At 46.9% G+C, this 20,955-nt stretch overlaps 1 protein-coding gene across 3 annotated transcripts; it reads right to left on the bottom strand.

Moving 5' to 3' along the window:
- Positions 1-6,033: 6,033 nt before the first annotated feature.
- LOC134353834 (CD59 glycoprotein-like) lies at positions 6,034-19,652 on the bottom strand. 3 transcript variants are annotated; one of them, XM_063062295.1, is made up of 4 exons: positions 19,566-19,652; positions 8,466-8,533; positions 7,782-7,886; positions 6,034-6,867 (listed from the first exon to the last, which is right to left on the bottom strand). In XM_063062295.1, the coding sequence occupies exons 2-4, from the start codon at positions 8,518-8,520 to the stop codon at positions 6,653-6,655; spliced, it is 375 nt and encodes a 124-aa protein (XP_062918365.1). In that variant the 5' UTR covers positions 8,521-8,533; positions 19,566-19,652; the 3' UTR covers positions 6,034-6,652. The 3 variants fall into 3 exon arrangements, with proteins under 3 accessions (XP_062918365.1, XP_062918366.1, XP_062918367.1); XM_063062296.1 differs by having other exon boundaries at positions 19,570-19,651; XM_063062297.1 differs by having other exon boundaries at positions 19,471-19,603.
- Positions 19,653-20,955: the final 1,303 nt, after the last annotated feature.

The following is a 20,955-nucleotide window of genomic DNA, read 5'->3' as shown; positions in this document are numbered from 1 at the left end:
CTATTCCTAATCATATTATGCCTCTCCAAATGTTCATAAATCCTGCCTCTCATGATCTTTTCCATCAACTTACCAACCACTGAAGTAAGACTCACTGGTCTATAATTTCCTGGGCTACCCCTACTCCCTTTCTTGAATAGGGGAGGGAACATCGACTCAGACCATGAGAGGCCTGCGTCAGGCATTTTCATGCCTTACAAGGTGCAGATTGGAAGTCTGTGTGGGGCACCACTCCTTGCACAGACACTAGAGCAATGTGTGGTTAGGTGCCCTGCTCAAGGACATGAACACGCTACCACAGCTGAGGCTCGAACTAGCAACCTTCAGATTACTAGACGAACGCCTTAACCACTTGGCCACGTGCCCAACTCCTTTCTTGAATAAGGGAACAACATCTGCAACCCTCCAGTCCTCCGGAACCTCCCCCATCCCCATTGATGATGCAAAGATCATCGCCAGAGGCTCAGCAATCTCCTCCTTTGCCTCCCACAATAGCCTGGGGTACATCTTGTCCAGTCCCGGAGACCTGTCCAACTTGATGCTTTCCAAAATCTCCAGCACATCCTCTCTTAATGTCTATACGCTCAAGCTTTCCAATCCACTGTAAGTCATCCCTACAATCACCAAGATCCTTTTCCGTAGTGAATACTGAAGCAAAGTATTCACTAAGTATCTCTGCCATCTCGTCGGGTTCCATATACACTTTTCCACTTGATTGGTCCTATTCTCTCATGTCTTTTCCTCTCGCTCTTCACATACTTGTAGAATGCCTTGGGGTTTTCTTTAATCCTGCTCACCACGGCCTTCTTATGGCCCCTTCTGGCTCTCCTAATTTCATTCTTAAACTCCTTCCTGCTAGGCTTATAATCTTCTAGGTCTCTATCTAGTTTTTTGAACTTTTCATAAGCTTTTCTTTTCTTCTTGACTAGATTTTCAACAGCCTTTATATACCACAGTTCCTCTACCCTACCATCCTGTCCCATTGGAATGTACCTATGCAGAACACCACGCAAATATCCCCTGAACATTTGCCACATTTCTGCCATACATTTCCCTGTAGATGCAGGTCACCTACAAAATGCACTTTTTAATTTCAAAAATAGACTTTATTCATAACAGCAATATGCAAAGTATACATTATATTTGACAGTGTAAAACTTTTTTTAAAAGGACAAAGCGAACAGTACCATGATACTTGTGCCCCCCCCTTTTACATTGTTTGAGGGGCTTCCCCTTGTTACGTACCCCGTAACTGGGTTGCCAAACCAGCAGAAATGGATCACTCAGTTGGAGTCTGGAGTACTAGAACTAAGAAAGTTTTATTAAAGAGACAAGCAACACAGTAATCGAAAGGATAATAAATGCAACAATTCAACAATGATAACCACACATGTGCACAGAATTAAGATAACAGCACCAATCAAGCTCTATCGTTGTCTAGGGGTTAAATGACCAATTTCAAAATGACTCAAAGTTCAGTCCAGTTTGTAGTTCAGTTCGCAGTAATCGTTGCCATGGCGATGGACAAGGTGGGGGGAGAGAGACAGAATAGGAACAACTGATCATTCAGCACAGCTTCACTCACAGACCAGCGGGATGGCTCACAAACAGCTTTTGGGCAGGTCCTTGGTGATGTCACCTGAGGTCACCGACTGTGACCCCTCCTCCAGATGCGGTCGATCCTCTGCAGTGAACCCGGCACCCAGGCAAGGGCGGACACACACCGGGTTCCCGCTGATCGTACCTTTCCACCCTTGTCGTTGTCTGGGACTTCTCACCCACTCGTGAGAAGCGCACCGCTTCCAGGGTCTCGTTACCTCGGGTGGCGTGTGTGTCTGTCTTAGCGAACCTGTCCCTTTTTATCCCCCTGCTGGGGTATCGCCTGTCCATCACTTCAAACAGTTCAGGGCTCAAAGGGGGGAGCCGCTCCAGACAGCTCTTCCTCCCACATCCCTTCATTACACATCTCCAGACGCTGCTCCATTGTTCCTTATCTCTCCTTCCCCTGAGGGCAGGTGGCAGACCAACTGCTGATGCCACTGATGCTAGCCCAGGCCAGCAAACATCTTAATTTTATGTGTATTCTCGTAACACCCTCCACATATGGTAGAGGAAGAAGCCGATAATTTGGTCTTTTCCAGCAGAGCCTTAGCACTGGTAGACTGAGCTTCAGTGCATCCCTTGGCATGTACTCCTGTACCCTAGACTATGCCGGTCAGCAGTATTCCCTTACAGGTATCTTAATGTGCTGAAAGACCAACAAGTTCTGGGTGTCCTTCACCGAGTTGCTGACCTTCCAGCAGGACTTCACATGTGTCCCTGGGAATATCCTATTGATATAAGAACATAAGAAGTAGGAGCAGGAGTCGGCCATCTGGCCCGTCCAGCCTTCTCTGTCGTTCATTAAGATCATGGCTGATCTGGCCATGGACTCATCTCCACATACCAGCCTTTACCCCATAACTCTTAATTCCCCTACTATGCAATAATCTATCCAACCTTGTCTTAAATATATTAACTGAGGTAGCCTACACTGCTTCATTAGGCAGAGAATTCCACAGATCCACCACTCTCTGGGAAAAGCAGTTCCTCCTCACTTCCACCTAAATCTACTCCCCCCAGATCTTGAGACGATGTCCCCAGTTCTAGTCTCACCTACCAGTGGAAACAACTTTCCTGTCTCTATCTTATCTATCCCTTTTATAATCTTCTATGTTTCTATAAGATCTTCTCTTTCTTCTGAATTCCAGTGAGTACAGTCTCAGGTGACTCAATCTGTCCTCATAGTCTAACCCCCTCATCTCTGGAATCAACCTGGTGAACCTCCTCTGCACAGTCTCCAAAGACCGTGTATCCTTCCTCAAGTAAGGAGACCAAAACTGCACACAGTACTCCAGATGCAGCCTCACCAGTACCTTGTACAGTTGCCGCATAACCTCCCTGCTCTTAAATTCATTCCCTCTAGCAATGAAGGCCAACATCCCATTTGCCTTCTTGATAACCTGCTACACCTGCAAATGAACCTTTTGTGATTCATGCACAATCACTCCCAAGTCCCTCTGCACAGCAGCATGCCCAATTTTTTACCATCTGACTAATAATCTGCTCTTTCATTTTTCCTTCCAAAGTGGATGACCTTGCATTTCAACATTGTACTCCATCTGCCAGACCCTTGCCCACTCACTTAACCTATCTATATCTCTCTGCAGGCTCTCTGTATTTTCTGCACAATTTGCTTTTCCACTCACCTTAGTATCATCAGCAAACATATCCACTACACTCGGTCCCCTCCTCCAGATTGTAAATATATATTGTGAACAGTTGCGGGCCCAGCACCGACCCCTGTGGCACACCACTCACCACTGATTGCCACCCAGAGTAACATGTATCCCACTCTCTGATTTCTATTAGTTAACCAGTCCTCCATCCATGCTAATACATCACCCCAACTCTATGCATCCTTAACTTATGGATAAGTTTTATGTGGCACCTTATCAAACGTCTTCTGGAATTCCAAGTAAACAATGTCCATCTGTTCCTCTCTATCCACTGCACTCGAGTCCTCTTACTCAGCTGCTGGAGATGAACTGGAACTAGGACCCTTGCATCCTTCCCCCCACCCTCTTAGCAAATCCAGTCTACAAAGAGGTGGGTAACTATCCCTTCCCTACCACAACCATCCTGAAGGCAACATGCATTGGGGATATGCCTTCTGGAGAGAAAGAATCTGACTATGAGGACCCTTTTCACTGCCAGCCAAGCGAGGTCTTGGTTTTTGCTGGTGGGATCTTGTGATGAGAAATTCTGCCAGATGCTGTGGACCATTTGTTCCGGGAACAAACCCACAGAATCCATAGTACCCCTGTGTAACACAGTGTTTGCAGGACATTCTGCACTGATCACTGCCTGATGAACTTGTCATCCAAAGTGTTTAATTGGAGTAATTTTTTCACAAAGTTTAGGTAGTGTGGCAATGTCCTGCTGATTGGGGAGCTGCAATCAGTAGAAGGGCTAGGCCTATCTTCTACAACACCAGGAAAAGGTAAAACGGAAGCACATAGTTGCACTTGGTGCCCATCTACTTTGGGCCAAACAGCACTTATACAGCTATACACAGAAGTGGTCATCAGGATGAGGGCAATGTTGGGTTCACTTTGCTCCAATTCTCTGGGGAATTGAGTATCATGATCTGCCAGGCTCAGGCCATCAGGTCTGGAGCTTACCATCAGCTTTCCGATGCTGGCCCAGTATGCCAGTGGACTGTCCCCTTCAGAGCTTGGTGCTGTTTCTGAAGCGTGATGTATTGAAATCCTTCACTGAGAGCCTGTAACTCCCCCACTTACCACTTCCAATAATATGGTGGTGTGTGTGATTGCAGCAGCTTCTACACGGCTAAACAAAGCAGAAGCTGAAGGCACTGGACTTGGTGTAAATTGTAGTCGGAGAAGTGGGTGTGCATTTTAACAGCCAGTGATCACCCTAGTTTATTTTTCTTGTGATCACAACACCGTTGGACATTGCCAATGTACAATGCTGCAAGTCCGCGCCATTGATTTATTGTCGGACAGCAGGGGAGCACGGCCTCGGTGAGAGTAAGGACTGGGCATGAAGTTGCTGTCGCCGGTTTAGCCACATTGGAAGGGGTGCAGCGCAGAATCCAAGCTGGAGCCAGTGCTGACCCCGCCCCCCCCCGAGTGTTTGGTCAGAAGATAAGCTGTATTGTGTTTGATTGCAGACTGCTGCATCATTCTTGGACTATATTCCTTTCGTGTGACTGTATTTTACTGATCTTGTACGTGTCTTGTGCTGTGTGTAACTGTTGGTACTGTGTCTTGCATCTTGGCCTAGGAGCAACCGTTTAATTTGATTGTATTCACATATGGCTGAATGTCAATTAAACTTGAACTTGAGCCAGATATGATGCTGATCACTTGGTTAGTGGAGAGGGTCATTAGGTCTGGCTACAGCGTCATGGATCGTCACCTTTCCACAGATGCTGCCATCTAATATAATATTCAGAATCAAAGTTTTTTTTTGTTTCCTTGATTTTTTTTTTAAGTTCTGCTATTGGGGAGTATTGTTTCATGGCAGCATACAATGCAAAGACACAAAATTACAAAAGAAAGAAATAATGCATAAAAAATTCTTCCTGGATCAATGGACTATTTGGAGGACCTGGCCTGGGCCTGGCACTGGTGCATTCACAAAGAAGGCATGAGAGCAGCTCTTCATTTCATTACCAGTTTGAAGTGATTTGGTGTGTCACCAGACTCTTGTAATGATGTAGGGTTCTGAACTGGTACGGAGATTGCGATGCATAGGGTTGCAGGCTCCGCTACTTCCAGCAAGCAAACCATGCACCCCACTATCAAGCACATCTTCAAGAAGCTGTTGCTCCAAGGTAGTGGCATCCATTACTTCACCAGGAAGTACAGGATACTGAACATCCGTGCTCAAGGATTGAGGGACAGCTGCTTTCCCTCCACCATCAGGTCCATAAACACCACCCTATTATTCTTTTTTTTTCCTTTGGAAGATACTGCAGCTGCAAAACTAATTGTGTTATACTGTACAAGACCGTGATCATAAACTTGACTCTGATTCAAAAGGTGCCGAGGATACAGAGATGCTGCCATCAAGCATGCCATATGCCTTCTACACCACTGCCTGCTGCTGTCAGCACTTCCATGGAACAATTTGACCCACAAAGTTGCATCCATCTAAAATCAATCTACCCCTCACACCACCTACACTCTCATCCACACCATTCATATACATGATAACTATGACCGGTGTGATGCGTCTGCTCACACCGTTAGATTATGGGGGAGTACAATTTTACTGACAGTGGTTCACAGAAGCCCAGTTTTGAACTGTCCCATCCAGTGCTGTGTCACCAAGAGATTTTTCAACAGTCCCAGCATGGGACGGGATAAAAAGGATTGTATCCTTCATTCTCCTTCATCTTCTGCAAGCCAACAACGTGACAACTGCAGTCTCATCACTATTATTCTGAATACGCCTTCAGTTACCATAACCACACAGAAAACCCTGCTTTCCCCAAGAGGCTTTTATTTGTAATCAATATTGCAAAATACAAAGTACAAAGGCATCAGCAAAGTGTTCCTTACAATGTACAAATCATTTTTACCCCACATCATTGTAAATTATTAAGCAACCAAGCTATGATTAGCTGCTGCTTATACTTCTGGGTTAGGCAGAATCAGGACAGATTCAGTCTGTCCACTCCAGTTACTAGTTAAGTCAGCCTTGGGATTACAAGCGAGAGGGGGAAGTAAAATAAACCACAATGGGATGGTTAGATATCATTAGCACAAGCCTGGTCTGGGCCACATGACAAAAGCCATTCATACTCCTGAATATATGAAGTTAGATGCTGTCCAGTGCAAGAAAAGCAGGCTGTGTGGGTTTACTGGCAGCAAGCACAAGACCCCAATCTTCTGGTTAGGGGCAGTGCTGGCTCTTTTCAGCAGCAGGCCAGATGAAAAAATGAGAACAAACATAATGCTGCTATACAGAGACCACATATGCTTACTGGCTTATTTGAAACTCAGCACGAGGCATTCAGGACAATTCTTCCTTCCTTCATAGTGAATTGGAAAATGTGATTACAGGAGGGGATAGGACACTTTCAGCTTCTCAAGCAGAACAGATGCAGACTGGCAAAAGTCGACAGCAGCCCCAGCGAGGAGAGTGCAGGGGCTGCAGGGGCGACACCACTCTTGGAGTTGCAGAGGTCCCAGCTGCAGCAGGATAAACTCAGACCTGATTCGATATTAAACTCCGACTGGACATCTTTGATGTCGCACTTACTCGTGTACCAGCAGCGACGGAAAAACTGTTGGGCTTTACAGAAATAAGAACAGATAAACAAGCTTGATTACCAACAGGACAATGAAACTGACCCAATAAGTTTCTAAACATGTCCCAACTCAACACTATGGACCACTTAAACTTAAAAACATACTTATCAGGAGAAAGAGACAATCCAAAGTGATGAACCTACTGATCAAGAAGTGTAGCAGGCTGATGAAAGCGTGGCAGGGACCACTCTCCAGCTGAAAGTGAACAATGTGAGGATGGGGTGGCAGGAAGTCTCACATGAGGTGGGAGAAACTTTCTGACCCAGTTACATCTGAATAAGGGCACTGGTTAATTCTGATCCACAGAGATGTGCATTGTGACCAAGTTAGCAACACTATGGAAATCGGCAGGAACACACTTGGCTTGATGATTGCAAACAGAAAGGGAATTCCACTGACATTTCTTACCTTGCTCATTGATCTGCGGCATTATTAAAAACATTTTCTCTATTATAAGCAATTTGCAACTTACCGGGAGCCGAATTCTCCTGGGGCATACAAGAAATCAACTTCCCCAAAGGCCATTGATATTTGCAAGGTAATCAAGGTAATTTTGCAAATGACACTTGATACCCAATGATTTGAGAGTCCCTTATTATCAAATCTTATGCCTTATGATGATTACCTGACTGACAGTGATCTTTCTGACATCTCATTGTCCTTTGAGCAAACCTCAATAAAAACTTAGTTTTCCAGCACATTGCGGTGATTATGATCCACTGGCTTCTTTCCTCAGCTGAATCTCCTCCACCCCAGCTGATGTCCCACAGGCTGTAGTAAGCAGCGCTGAATTAGAGATCAATATTGCAGCATTGGAAAGAATCCCATAGCACTGCAAAGCAGAATCTGCAGATTTCTTTCACACTTGGCAGAGTTGGCAGATCCCAAAATACTTACTGTGAAAGGTGACATTGAGACAGGCATTCTGTCCAGTGATACATGACTGTGTTTTGCACAGAGAATCTTCCTCAGTTTCACACACGTAGCACTGCAGAGCAGACCCTGTCGAAAAAAGAAGGAATCTGATTTACTGAAGCAGTGTACATGTGTGTGTATGTATACACACACACACAGAAATATCCAGCATAACCCACAAAAAGTCTGCACTCTCTAGGTATACACTGCCTGGGTAGAAGGCTATGGTCCCACTAACGGGGTTTATACTGTCAGAATATACAGGCAGCTCTTGCAGATACACAGTTTCTGGATAAACACACACAGGAAGTGTTCTCTATAGATACAATGGCCTCCCAGAAAATCTATACTTCTTAAGGTTTCCAACCCCCAGTCACAGATGGGATACGCATGCTCTGGTACACAACCCTGGTCACACTAGATTCATATTCACTAGAGACAAATACCTAGCTCCAATGTCCATGTTGTTTATGTATGCACTCATTCCAGCGACTACGTGCTCTGCTAATGCATGACCAAGAATCCCTACTCTTTAGATATGCAATGAGTACATGGGTCTACAAACAATCTGTGGATACATGGCCCCATCCAGCACAGGTACAGGTTCCCTGGGCACACACCTGTTGTGTTCATGCTGTAAACAGCCTCAAGTCCAATGCAACTTACCAAAGGCTGAGCAGAGTGAGAAGACCAGCAGAAACTTCAGAAAGCTGTGTTCCATGGTTCTTGTGCACCTAAACAAAAGATGTCATCCATTGGTACAAGACCGTACGATATAGAAGCAGAATTGGGCCACTTGGCTCATTGAGTCTGTTCTGCCATTTCAACATGGTTGATCCATTTCTCCGTCAGCTCCAATCTCCATATCCTTTCGTGCCCTGACTAATCAAGAACTTAACCTCTGCCTTAAATGTACCCAATGACCTGGCTTCCACAGCCACCCATGGCAACCAATTCCACAGATTCACCACTCTTCGGTTAAAGAAATTCCTCCTCATCTCCAATCTAAATGTACATCCCTTTATTCTGAGGCTGTGTCCTCTAGTCTGAGACTCCCCACCATAGGAAACATCCTCTCCACATCTACTTTATTAAGGCCTTTCAACATTCAATAGGTTTCAGTAAGATCTCCCCTCATTCTTCAGAATTACAGTGAGCACAGGCCTAGAGCCATCAAACACTCCTCCTAGGATAAGCCCGTCAATCCCAGAAACTTTTTCATGAACCTCCTTTCAACCCTCTCCAGTGTTAATGCATCCTTTCTTAGACAAGGGGCCCAAAACTGCTCACAATACTCCAAGGGAGGCCTCACAAGTGCCTTATAAAGCCTCAACATTACATCCTTGTTTTTATATTCTAGTCCTTTTGAACTAAAAGCTAACATTGCATTTGCCTTCCTCACCACAGACTCAATCTGCAAATTAACCTTTAGGAAAAACTGCACAAGGACTCCCAAGTCCCTTTGTACCTCAGATTTTTTAAACTTTTCTCTCCATTTAGAAAATAATCTATCCTTTTACTTATTTTACCAAAGTACATGACCATACCCTTCCCGATACTGTATTCCATCGGGCACTTCTTTGCCCATTCTCCTCGTATAGCCTCTCTGTTTCCTCAAAACTACCTGCCCCCCCACCTATCTTTGTTTTGTCCACAAACTTTGCAACAAAAACATCAATTCCATCATCCAAGTCATTGATATATAATGTAAAAAGAATCAGTCCCAACACCAACCAGAAAAAGCATCCTTTATTCCCACTCTTGTCTCCTGCCAATCAGCCACTGCTTTACCTGTGCTAATATCTTTCCTGTAATATCATGAGCTCTTAACTTGTTATGCAGTTTCATGTGTGGCACCTTGTCAAAGGCCTTCTGAAAATCCAAGCACAAAACATCAAGTGATTCTCCCTTGTCAATCCTGCTTGTTGTTTCTTCAAACAATTCTAACAGATCTGTCAGGCAAGATTTTCCCTTGAGGAAACCATGCTAACTATGGCTTATTTTACCGTGTGACTCCAAGTATCCTGAGACCTCATCCTTAATAATCGACTCCACTATCTTCCCAACCCCCAAGGTCAGACTAACTGGCCTATAATTTCCTTTCTTCTGCCTCTCTCCTTTCTTGAAGAGTGGAGTGACATTTGCAATTTTCCAGTCCTCGGGAACCATGTCAGAATTCATTGATTCTAGAAAGATCATTACTAATGCCTCCACAATCCCTTCAGCCACTTCATCAGAGTCCCAGGATATCGTTCATCTGGTCCAAGTGACTTATCCACCTTCAGACTTTTCAGTTTACTAACTGGATTTTCACAATCTACCTGCATATTGAAATCCCCCATGTCTATCGTAATATTGCCCCTTTGACATGCGTTTTCTATCTCCCGTTGTTATTTGCAGCCTACATCTTGGCTACCATTCAGAGCCCTGTATACAACCCCATCGTGATCTTTTTACTCTTGCAGTTTCATAGCTCAACCCACAAGGATTCTACACCTTCCAATCTTCTGTCACCTCTTTCTAATGATTTGATTTCATTTTTAATCAACAAAGCCACCCCACCCCCTTGGCCTAACTACCAGCCTGGCCTTTCAATACAAAGCTTGTCCTTGAACGTTAAGTTCCCAGCTACAATCATCTTTCAGCCATGATTCAGTGATGCCCAGTCATACATGCCAATCCGTAACTGTATTACAAGTTTATCCACCTTATTCTGTATACTGTGTGCATTCAAATATCACACTGTCAGTACTCTATTCATTACCCTTTTTGATTTTGTCCCCCTTTCACATTGCAATTCATCCTGTTGACTGCAATTTTGCCCTATCAAAAGCCTCTCCTTGTTAGCAGGTCTCACTACACACTGCTTCGGTTTGTAAACCAACGGCCCCATCCTCAGCCCTATCACTCCAGTTCCCATCCCCCTGCCAAATTAGATTAAACCTCCTGAACAGCTCTAGCAAACCTGCCTGCATGGATATTGGTTCCCCTCAGGTTCAGATGTAACCTGTCCCTTTTGTACAGGTCATTCGTTCCCCCAGAACAGATCCCAATAATCCAGAAATCTAAAACCCAAAACCCTGCCCCCTGCACCAGTTCCTCAGCCATGCATTCATCTGCCAAATCATCCTGTTCGTATCCTCACTGGCACGTGGCACAGACAACAATCCAGCCATTACTGCCCTGGAGGTCCTGATTTTCACCTTTCTTCCCAACTCCCTAAAATCCCTCTTCTAGGCCTGCTCACCTTTCCTACTTATATCTCTGGTGCCAATTTGTACCAAGACTTCTGGCTGCTCACCCTCCCCTTTAGAATGTCATGGACCCGATCCGAAACAGCCCTGACCCCGGCATCTGGGAGGCCACATACCCTCTGGGTGTGTCTATCATGTCCACAGATTCTCATCCCTATTCCCCTCACTATGGAATCTCCTATCACTACTGTAGGCCTCTTTACCTCTGTTCCCTGTCTCCTGCAACCTCAGGGTGACTACCTCCCTGTAGCTCCTATCAATCACATCCTGAGTCTCCCATATGAGCCAAGGGTCATCAAGCTGCAGTTCCAGCTCCAGTTCCTTAACATGTTCTCCGAGGAGCTGCAGCTCGGTGTACCTGGTGCAGGTGTGGCTGGAGCTCTGCCAGAATTCCCACACCTCACACACAATAAATCACAGCACCTGGAGCCATTCCCGCTACTCTAACTATGCCCTAACAGACAAGGAATATAGAATAAAATTAGAAAGATACTTCTCCCAAGCCCGATGAGGCAAAGTGACCAACACTAGCCCACTCATACAATGGCCGCACTGCTTGCCCGTTATTTTCATTTGCCTTTTCTAAAGAATCCTTCTCAGTGACTGGACGCAGTCCCACTCTGAAGACTGCCATATGTGTCAGCTCTTCCCTATAATCTGTACATACTCCCTAGTAATACTGTGCACACCCGTCACCTCAGATCACGTGGGCACAGCTGACAAGCAGCAGCCTTCTGGTTATCACGATGAGCACTGCACCCTCCCCCCACCCTGTAGTGAGAGTTCCTGTTTACTGACCTTACAGAAGAATCTGTCCAAGCCTGGTCTTTTAATGTAGCCTTACTAGTTCCACCCTCTTCAGTGAATGGAGAGGACATGGCAATAGGGTGTTTGATGCTGGGGTACCCACAACACAAGAGGTGAGTAGGGGCAGTGGCAAGGGCAGGGTTGCTGGCACACTGAGGCCAAACTTGTGGTAAGGACATGTTTTGTTCCAGATATACCAACATGAACTGCCAGCTGGTGGTGTAGAGGACTGGCTCCGCACCTCAAAGCGGATGGCCCTGTGTTCAAATCCGGTCGGCTAACACACTTCCCATTGTGCTAGCAACTCAGCCTCATAAAAAAGACAAATGCTACAGAAATGGCAAAAATACTGCCCAATGTGCGAGAAAGGAACAAGATAGCAACATGAAGTTCGGGCACTACAGTTAAAGGTCACTGAACTTTCCTGGGTGCCATGGCAGTAGAGCAGTCAGTTAGCATGATACTATTACAGCTCCGGCCATTCCAGAGATCCGACCTCAATTCCGGCACCATTCCATTAGTGTCTCTGTACGTCCTCCCCGTTGAATGCATGGGTTTTCCCCAGATATTCTGGTTTCCTCTCACTGTCCAAAAACGTACCGGGTGGGTTGATTGGTCATTGTAAATTGTCTCGTGAAGAGGTTAGGATTTGTCAGAGGTTGCTGTGGTGACCAGGCTGAAACAGCCAGAATAGTCTACTCATGCTTTTTCCAATGTGAGGAGAAACTGTGTTTGAGAACGAACTTTCAAAACAGTCTGCAAATGCATGACAGGGATTCATACTGTGATGAGAATACACATAAATTAAGATGTTTGCTGGCCTGGACTAGCATCAGTGGCATCAGCAGTTGGTCTGCCACCTGTCCTCAGGGGAAGGAGAGATGAGGAACAATGGAGCAGCATCTGGAGATGTGTAATGAAGGGACGGGAGAGAGGGCTGTCTAGAGCGGCTCCCCCTTTGAACCCTGAACTGTTTGAAGTGATGGACAGGCAATACCCCAGCAGGGGGATAAAAAGGGACCGGTTCGCTAAGGCAAGACACACACACGACACCCCGAGGTAACGAGACCCTGGAAGCGGTGCGTCTCCCACAAGTTGGTGGGAAGTTTTGGACGGCTGGTCGTGGGACAAGCCATAGACACACAGGGTGGAAAGGCACAATCGGCGGGAACCTGGTGTGTGTCCACCCTTGCCTGGGTGCCAGGTTCACCGCAGAGAAACGATCGTATCTGGAAACGGAGGGGTCACGGTCGGTGACCTCAGATGATATCACAAAGGACTCGCCCGAAAGCTGACTGCGAAGGTCTGTGTGAAAGCCGTTCGAATATTCATTCGTTTTTGCTCTCTCTCTCCTTCCCCCCTCCCCCCACACTGTCCATCTCCCACGGCAGTGATTACTGCGAACTGAACTGAACTAAATTGAACTGAACTTTGTGTCACTTTGAAATTGGTCATTTACCCCTAGACAACGATAGAGCTTGATTGATGCTGTTATCTTAATTCTGTGCACATGTGTGTTTATCATTGCTGAACTGTTGCATTTATTATCCTTTCGATTACTGTGTTGCTTGTTTCTTTAATAAAACTTTCTTAGATCTGGTAATCCAGACTCCAACTGAGTGATCCATTTCTGCTGGTTTGGCAACCCAGTTACGGGGTACGTAACATAAGTGGGGTTCTCGTCCGCGATTTTGAACGCTAACTTTGGGACGGAGTAAATTGATTGGGTTAAAATTCCCGAAAGAAAGAAAAGACAAACAGCAGAAATGGAGGCTGAGGAATTTATAAAGGCGCCGACCTTGGAGGCATTAGAGGATGCCAGGAAATCGGAATTGGTAGCTGTGGCCAAACGGTTGAATCTTGCTAAGGGGAAGTCGACAATGAGGAGAGAGGAGATACACAGAGCTATCGTAGAGCACTATGTATCTAAAGGTGTGTTTCCCCAAGGCGAGCTGGGGGTGGTGTCTATTGAAAAACCTGCTGGAGACGCGGTACAGGTGCAGCTTGAAAAACTGTGACTCGAGCACGAGTTCCGGGTACGACAGTTGGAGCGAGAAGAGAAAGAGAGAGAGTTAGAAAGGAAAGAGAAAGAGAGAGAGAGATAGTTGGAGAGAGAAGAGAAAGAGAGAGAAAGACAATTGGAGAGAGAAGAGAAAGAGAGAGAGAGACAGTTGCAGCAGTTGGAGAAACAGAGGGCAAGGGAATTCGAGTTGGAGAAGTTAAGGATAAGGGCAGAGCAGGGGCTTGTGCCGAACCAAGGTGGAGGGTTCCGGGCTACCCAGGAGGTTAGGCTGGTTCACCCATTTGACGATACCGACGTGGATCGGTACTTCCTCCATTTCGAAAAAGTGGCTATAACTCAGGACTGGCCAAGGGATAAGTGGGCAGTGTTACTTCAGAGTGTACTGAAAGGGAAAGCCCAAGAAGCTTACTCAGCTTTGTCCGCAGAAGATGCCCAGAGATATGAGGTGGTGAAAGAGGCCATCCTCAGGATTTATGAGTTGGTTCCGGAGGCATACCGGCAGAGGTTCCGGAATGCGAGGAAGCAGTGGGACCGCACGTATTTGGAGTTTGCCCGTGAGATGCAGACATATTGTGAGCGTTGGTGCGCCTCAAAGGGGGTAGAGGGGGATTATGACAGACTGCTACAGCTGATCCTGATTGAGCAGTTTAAAGGTTGTGTCCCTGAGGGTATGAGACCCTACCTCGATGAGAGGGGCAGCCACGTTAGCCGCAACTGCTAAATTAGCGGATGAGTATGCGTTGACGCATAAAATGAAGTTTGCCCCGAGTAAAGGCTACCAGAAGGGTAGTCAGGACGGCGGGGCGAGTCCGCCGGAAAAGTCAGAAAGTAAACCGGGGACTAGTGAGAAGGATAAGGTAGACCGGGAGCAGTCTGGCAGGAAGTCTCCTGGGGTCGTCTGTTATAATTGCGGGAAAGCCGGACACTTTGCGTCCAGGTGCTTTGCCCCAAAGAAGGAGACGGGAAAAGGAAAAACGGCAATTTTGACTGGCTGTATCGAGCTGTTAAGCGAACCGCTGGGGAAGGACAGGTCTGCCAAAGTTCAGGAAGGGCGCGAGAGGTTTATCTCGGCCGGATTGGTGTCAGTGAAGGAGGGTTTAAAACCAGTTCCAGTGCGGATCTGGAGAGACACGGGAGCGTGTCAGTCACTAATACTGAAGAGTGTATTAGAGGTTAGCTCAGAGACCCAGACTGGGGAGGTAGAGGTCAAAGGTGTTGGGGAAGGGACAGAGTCAGTCCCTTTGCACCAGATACACTTACAAAGCAACCTGGTCTCTGGACTAGTCACGATCGGGGTGAGGTCCGAATTACCGATGAAAGGCATGGAAGTCTTGCTCGGTAATGACGTCGCCGGGGGAATCGTGTTCCCAATCGTGAGATTGACAGGTCAGCCTGCCAGCATTGAGGCCCCGCCCATGGACTCACAGGTTCATCATGGGACTGCGGTAGTGAATTTAACTGCGGTGGTAAATTTAGCTGAAACGTTTCTGCCAACCTTGTACAGACAGGGGTAGAAAATGAAAAGAAGGAGTGTAGTGAGACAAGAGGTAGTGAGGGAGCTGGGACAGACGTAGCAGTAGCCAGGAAAGAATTTGTGCGGACGCGGGGCTGATGGTTTCGGCAGAGACAGCTCTCTCTGACATAGCTTTAACAAGGGAACTAGTAGGCTATTGTGTGGAGGACGAAGTGCTAAGGAAGAAAGGGAAATCAAGTACAGTACCCGCAGATGAGGAGTGGGGGGTGGTGCAAAAGAGTTATGGGGATGAGGTTTTTAACCTGGCCCACGAGGTACCCCCCGGTGGACATTTTGCGGTGCTGGAGGAAACAGTTGGTGGAATCATGAAAGAGGTTTACCGGCTGCTCAGGGGGGAGGATGTTATTGATTATGGCCGACGCGAACTGAGACGGTCACAGGCTTTTGATATGCTAACAAACCTAGTCGGTGTTAGCGTGGAAATCAATGAAGCTAGGGTCCCCCTGATAAGAGAGAAAAACCATTTTGAAAAGATTAGTATGGGATTGATCAGATGGGAGAAGGCTATTGTTTTGGCCAGGTCTACTGATAAGGTCTCTCCCTTAATCCCCGAACAAAGCGACTCGTTAGAAGTAATTAAACGACTCGCTCCCGTGTGTTTGATTGTCCCGAGGCGATGCAAAGAACTGGGACGTTGGGTGGTGTCTGTAACAATAGGTTAGCCTAGCAAACAACATCCATATAGAATGAGTAATTCAGTGACTGAAGGGCTGACGAACACAGAGGTGTGTATTGGCAATTTAATACGGCTGTCTGAAGCCAGCTTGATAGTAAACCTTGAAAAAAATGAATTTGGCCACATGAGGGTCACTTACCTGGGAATTGTGGTGACACAGGGGCAGCTGGCAGCGATGCAAGCTACAGTGCAGGCTATCGCTGACCTCCCAACCCCGACAGACAAGAGGGCCCTCAGAAGGCTCTGGGAGATGGTGGGGTACTGTAGGAAGTTTTGCAATAACTCTGCGGTCACTACCCCTCCTCCTCCTACTAAGCCCTTGCGAGAGAAAACTAGGTCGGAATGGGACGACCCTTGTTATTGTGGTCCAGGACGAAACCAAATGAGAAGTTACATTGATCGCAATTCATCAGTGTTTTTGGCCACTATGAAGTTTGCTAAGTTGGAGCCTGGTCTAAGGGATTATTAATAACACATATAAAAGGAACAGAAAATGTGATGACTGTCTGTCAAGGTGCTGACAACTTCAAATTCTCTGTATTAGTCAAATAGCTGATAAAGATGTATATTTGTGTGTGTATCAAATAATGTATTCACGTTTGTAATTTTTACCTCCCGGTAAGAATCCTTAAAGGGGGAAAGTGTGACGAGAATACACATGAATTAAGATGTTTGCTGGCCTGGGTTAGCATCAGTGGCATCAGCAGTTGGTCTGCCACCTGTTCTCAGGGGAAGGAGAGATAAGGAACAATGGAGCAGCGTCTGGAGATGTGTAATGAAGGGACGGGAGAGAGAGCTGTCTGGAGCGGCTCCCCCTTTGAACCCTGAACTGTTTGAAGTGATGGACAGGCGATACCCCAGCAGGGGGATAAAAAGGGACAGGTTCGCTAAGACACACACACGACACCCGAGGTAACGAGACCCTGGAAGCGGTGCGCCTCTCACGAGTCGGTGGGAAGTACTGGACCTTAAACGCACAGGGTGGAAAGGTACGATCAGCGGGAACCCGGTGTGTGTCCACCCTCGCTTGGGTGCCGGGTTCACTGCAGAGGATCAACCGCATCTGGAGGAGGGGTCACAGTCGGTGACCCCAGGTGACATCACAAAGGACCCGCCCCGAAGCTGCTTGTGAGCAATATCGCAGGTCTGTGAGTGGAAGCCGTTCTGAATGATCAGTCATTCTCGTTCTCTCTCTCCCTCCCCCCACGTTGTCCATCGCCATGGCAACGATTACTGCGAACTGAACTAAATTGGACTGAATTTTGCGTCACTTTGAAATTTGGTCATTTACCCCTAGACAACGATAGAGCTTGATTGATGCTGTTATCTTACTTCTGTGCACATGTCTGTTTATCATTGCTGAACTGTTGCATTTATTATCCTTTCGATTACTGTGTTGCTTGTTTCTTTAATAAAACTTTCTTAGTTCTAATAATCCAGACTCCAACTGAGTGATCTATTTCTGCTGGTTTGGCAACCCAGTTGCGGGGTACGTAACAATACCAAGAACAAGATTAACTCAAGGACATAACATGTGCTTCCCTCCCCACCCCCCATACAAGGAGTTTTGTAGTTAGAATTTTATACGGTGCTGATATCTCACCAATCAATGCAGCTGAAAATTGCCTACTAAATTTGGAAGTTTCCTGGTCATTAAAATAACTGATCATATAACCAAAAGGATTGCATGGTATTACTTAATATATAAGATTTTTAAGGAATGTGTATGTACAGTGGAAATTACAAAATCTCCAAGTATTCAACATTCTGGGATAATCAAGCTGTAGTACATGGCACGCTGACTGGATTTTCAAGGGATTGGCTCCAGTTTACAGAAGAAATGGAGACAACCCCTCAATAACTGCACGGAGAAATATGGGAAAGCCTGGGGGAGGGGCTCTGTGGTTCCAAATCTGCCCTCAGCAAACAGTGCAGCTTGTTATCACTCTCTAATCAATCGTTTTCAAGCTGATTGCCAATGTTTCAGCAGTTCTGCAAGTAGCACTGATTTACTAATGTGTTCCCCAGCAGACCTGACAGTGTCCCAACAGCCCAGCAAGAGGCTGCTGAAATCCAGTATCCATTGCTGAAATCCTGGGTAAACTGCTCAACAGGCAGAAAAGGCTACGTACTCCGATGGATGGTTCTGTACCTGCCGCGGCTTCATCAATAATGTTCTGCAAGGTGAGAAGTGAGTGCAAGACATTGACTTCCTTTCACAGCTCCTCAACAGAGGGCACAACCCATGACACACGCAGCCATACCTGAAGAACTTGGGCTGATAACAGGACAAGAAAATAGGTGAGCTTACAGATGGCACCAAAATTTTAGTGTAGTGAGCAGTGAAGGTCATCCACAGCAAAGGAGAGGTAGATGGAATTAAACTCAGGCAAGTATGTAGTAACATACATCAAAGTTGCTGGTGAACGCAGCAGGCCAGGCAGCATCTGTAGGAAGAGGTGCAGTCGACGTTTCAAGCCGAGACCCTTCGTCCTGAGATTGGGAGCCGGGGGGGGGGGAGTGCAAGGGGGTACAAGTATTCAGTTCCCTGAATGCAGCCCACGGGGTAGAGATACGGATTGCCAGCAGATGCTAAAAATCCAGAGGGACAAATGGAAAATGCTGGAACTCAAGAGGTCAGGCAGCATCCGTGGAATAAACACTCACCGCTGCAGGCTGAAACTGTTTGTTCACATGGCAGTGAAGTGGCTCATCACGACTTTCAAGATGAGAGGGGAAACATTAAAAAGGGCAAGTTTTTCCGGACGGCGACAAGTAGCCAGAGGAAATGACAGAGGAGGGTACAATTACAACAGTTAAGACAACATTTGGACAGCTCCAAGGTTTAGAGGGGCACAGGCCAAATGGATCTAAGCCACCTTAGTCAGCATGGACAAGTTGAGCCCAAGGACCCCCTGTAAACCGTACAATGATGAACAGCCCATTCTTTTTAAGTGGGAAGCAATAACCAGCTCCAACAAAAGCCAAATCTACCCCTTCCTAATCAACTGCAGGATCATTGCCCACCATCAAGAGCCGGGGGGGGGGGGGGTCATCATTGACCAGAATTGTAATAGGACCAACAATCAGAAACTCGAAATCCTGTAGTGAGTACCCCAGCGCTAACTCCCCAAGCCTGGCAAGGAGTGTGAGGGAACCCTCTGCTTCAGGCACTCCCAAGAAACCGCACAGAAGATAGCATCCAACCCACAGCCGCTCTTGTACTCCACCGCCCAGATCAATCAGCCACCCCACAAGAGGACGGGGCACGGGAAATGCCAGCTTTCGCCCCGATCCCACCACATCGCCATGAGATGGTCAGCCGAGACCCCTCAGTCACTAGCGCACAGCTCTCCGGACCCGTAACCCCTGCTCACCCCGCACCGGGTCACCAGAGTTGTGCCTGCTGCCTGCTGCCTGCTGCCCACCCCAGGCCGCTGTCCGCAGTGCCGTGCCCGTCACCACCACTCACCAACCTCCGCTCCTCAGCCGCCACAACGATGTGCGGCCACCCGACCGCTCGCCAAGTCAAACGGGCAACTGGCCCCGCCCCCGTGACGCCCCCTGACGTCACCGCTACCTGCCTCGTGACCTAACCGCGCCCTCCGCCTGCTGACATTTCTGCCCGCCTACAGCGCCACCACCCGCCCAGGCGACCTCCCTCCTACAGCGCCACCACCCGCCCAGGCGACCTCCCTCCTACAGCGCCACCACCCGCCCAGGCGACCTTCCTTGCACTTCCTCCAACTAACAGCGAACACTTTTCTTTCCGCAATCACAGCGCAGCTAGAGAGGTGGAGGTCATTGTGTTTGCTAAATTAATTTATTATTGCAAAGATTTTATTTTGCGTGCCACCTGTACAGATGCTTTCATCACCAGTGCACTGAGGTAGTGCAAAGGAAAACAAAACAAAATGCAGAATAAAGTGTTAAACTTGCATAGTCCACGCAGACAGTAAGGTACAAGGTCAACACGTCATCTTATTGTACCAGGATGTTCAATAGTCTTTTACAGTGGCGTAGAAGCTAGACTTGAGAGTCTGACGGAGTGTGGGCTGCTGCTGGAAGCTGGCTGTGTTTTGCTTGATGCGTGAGTGTGTTTTGGAACCTGTTGAGGGAAAGAGAGTGGGGAAGGAACGGAAATTGCTGGGAGGGGGTCGTGTGGTTCCGGTAATGGCGGACAAGATAAGAGGCGGGGTTGAGGGAAAGAAAGTGGAGAAGGAGAGGGATAGAGACTTGGGACCAGAGGTAGGCAGCTGGGGAGAGGTGGATTATTGTGAAGGGAGAAATAAAGGGAATGAGGAGGTAGTGAGGGGTCGGATGAATAAAAACCAAGACAAAGGGAATAAAAGAATAAGAAATGATAGTGGAGAAAGCTCTGAAAGTGAGGAAGATGAACAAGCTCAGTGAGGAGGTGTTGTCATAATTAGGTTTAATGAGAAGGCTCAGGGACATATGAAGAAAATTAACCCGTTTGTGCTAACAACAACTCTGACAAATAAGATAGGGGAAATAGTATTTGCAAAAGTCCTTAATGATGGCAACTTATTGGTAAGATGTGCGAATGAGGAACAACTTGAGAAAGCACTCAAGCTAAAAGATAGGAAAATGCAAGGTGGAATACACTGGGAGGGTGGGAGCACAAAACAGTGGTTGTAAAGGAGTGATCACGGGGGTACCAATGAGTATAGATATGGAGGAGATAAAGAGGAATATGAAAGGAGGGAAAGTAATGAATGTTCAAAGACTGAAAACAACAAAGGAGGGAGTGAAAAAGGAAAGTGAATCAGTATTGATTGAATTTGAAGAAGAAAGAGTGCCAAGGAAGGTGTTCCTGGGTTTCATGAGTTACCCAGTAAGGG

This window comes from Mobula hypostoma, chromosome 11 (genome assembly GCF_963921235.1).
Source record: "Mobula hypostoma chromosome 11, sMobHyp1.1, whole genome shotgun sequence".
NCBI classification, from domain to species: domain Eukaryota; kingdom Metazoa; phylum Chordata; class Chondrichthyes; order Myliobatiformes; family Myliobatidae; genus Mobula; species Mobula hypostoma.
The sequence above is the reverse complement of the archived record's forward strand: the minus strand, read 5'-3'. Positions and strand labels throughout refer to the sequence as shown.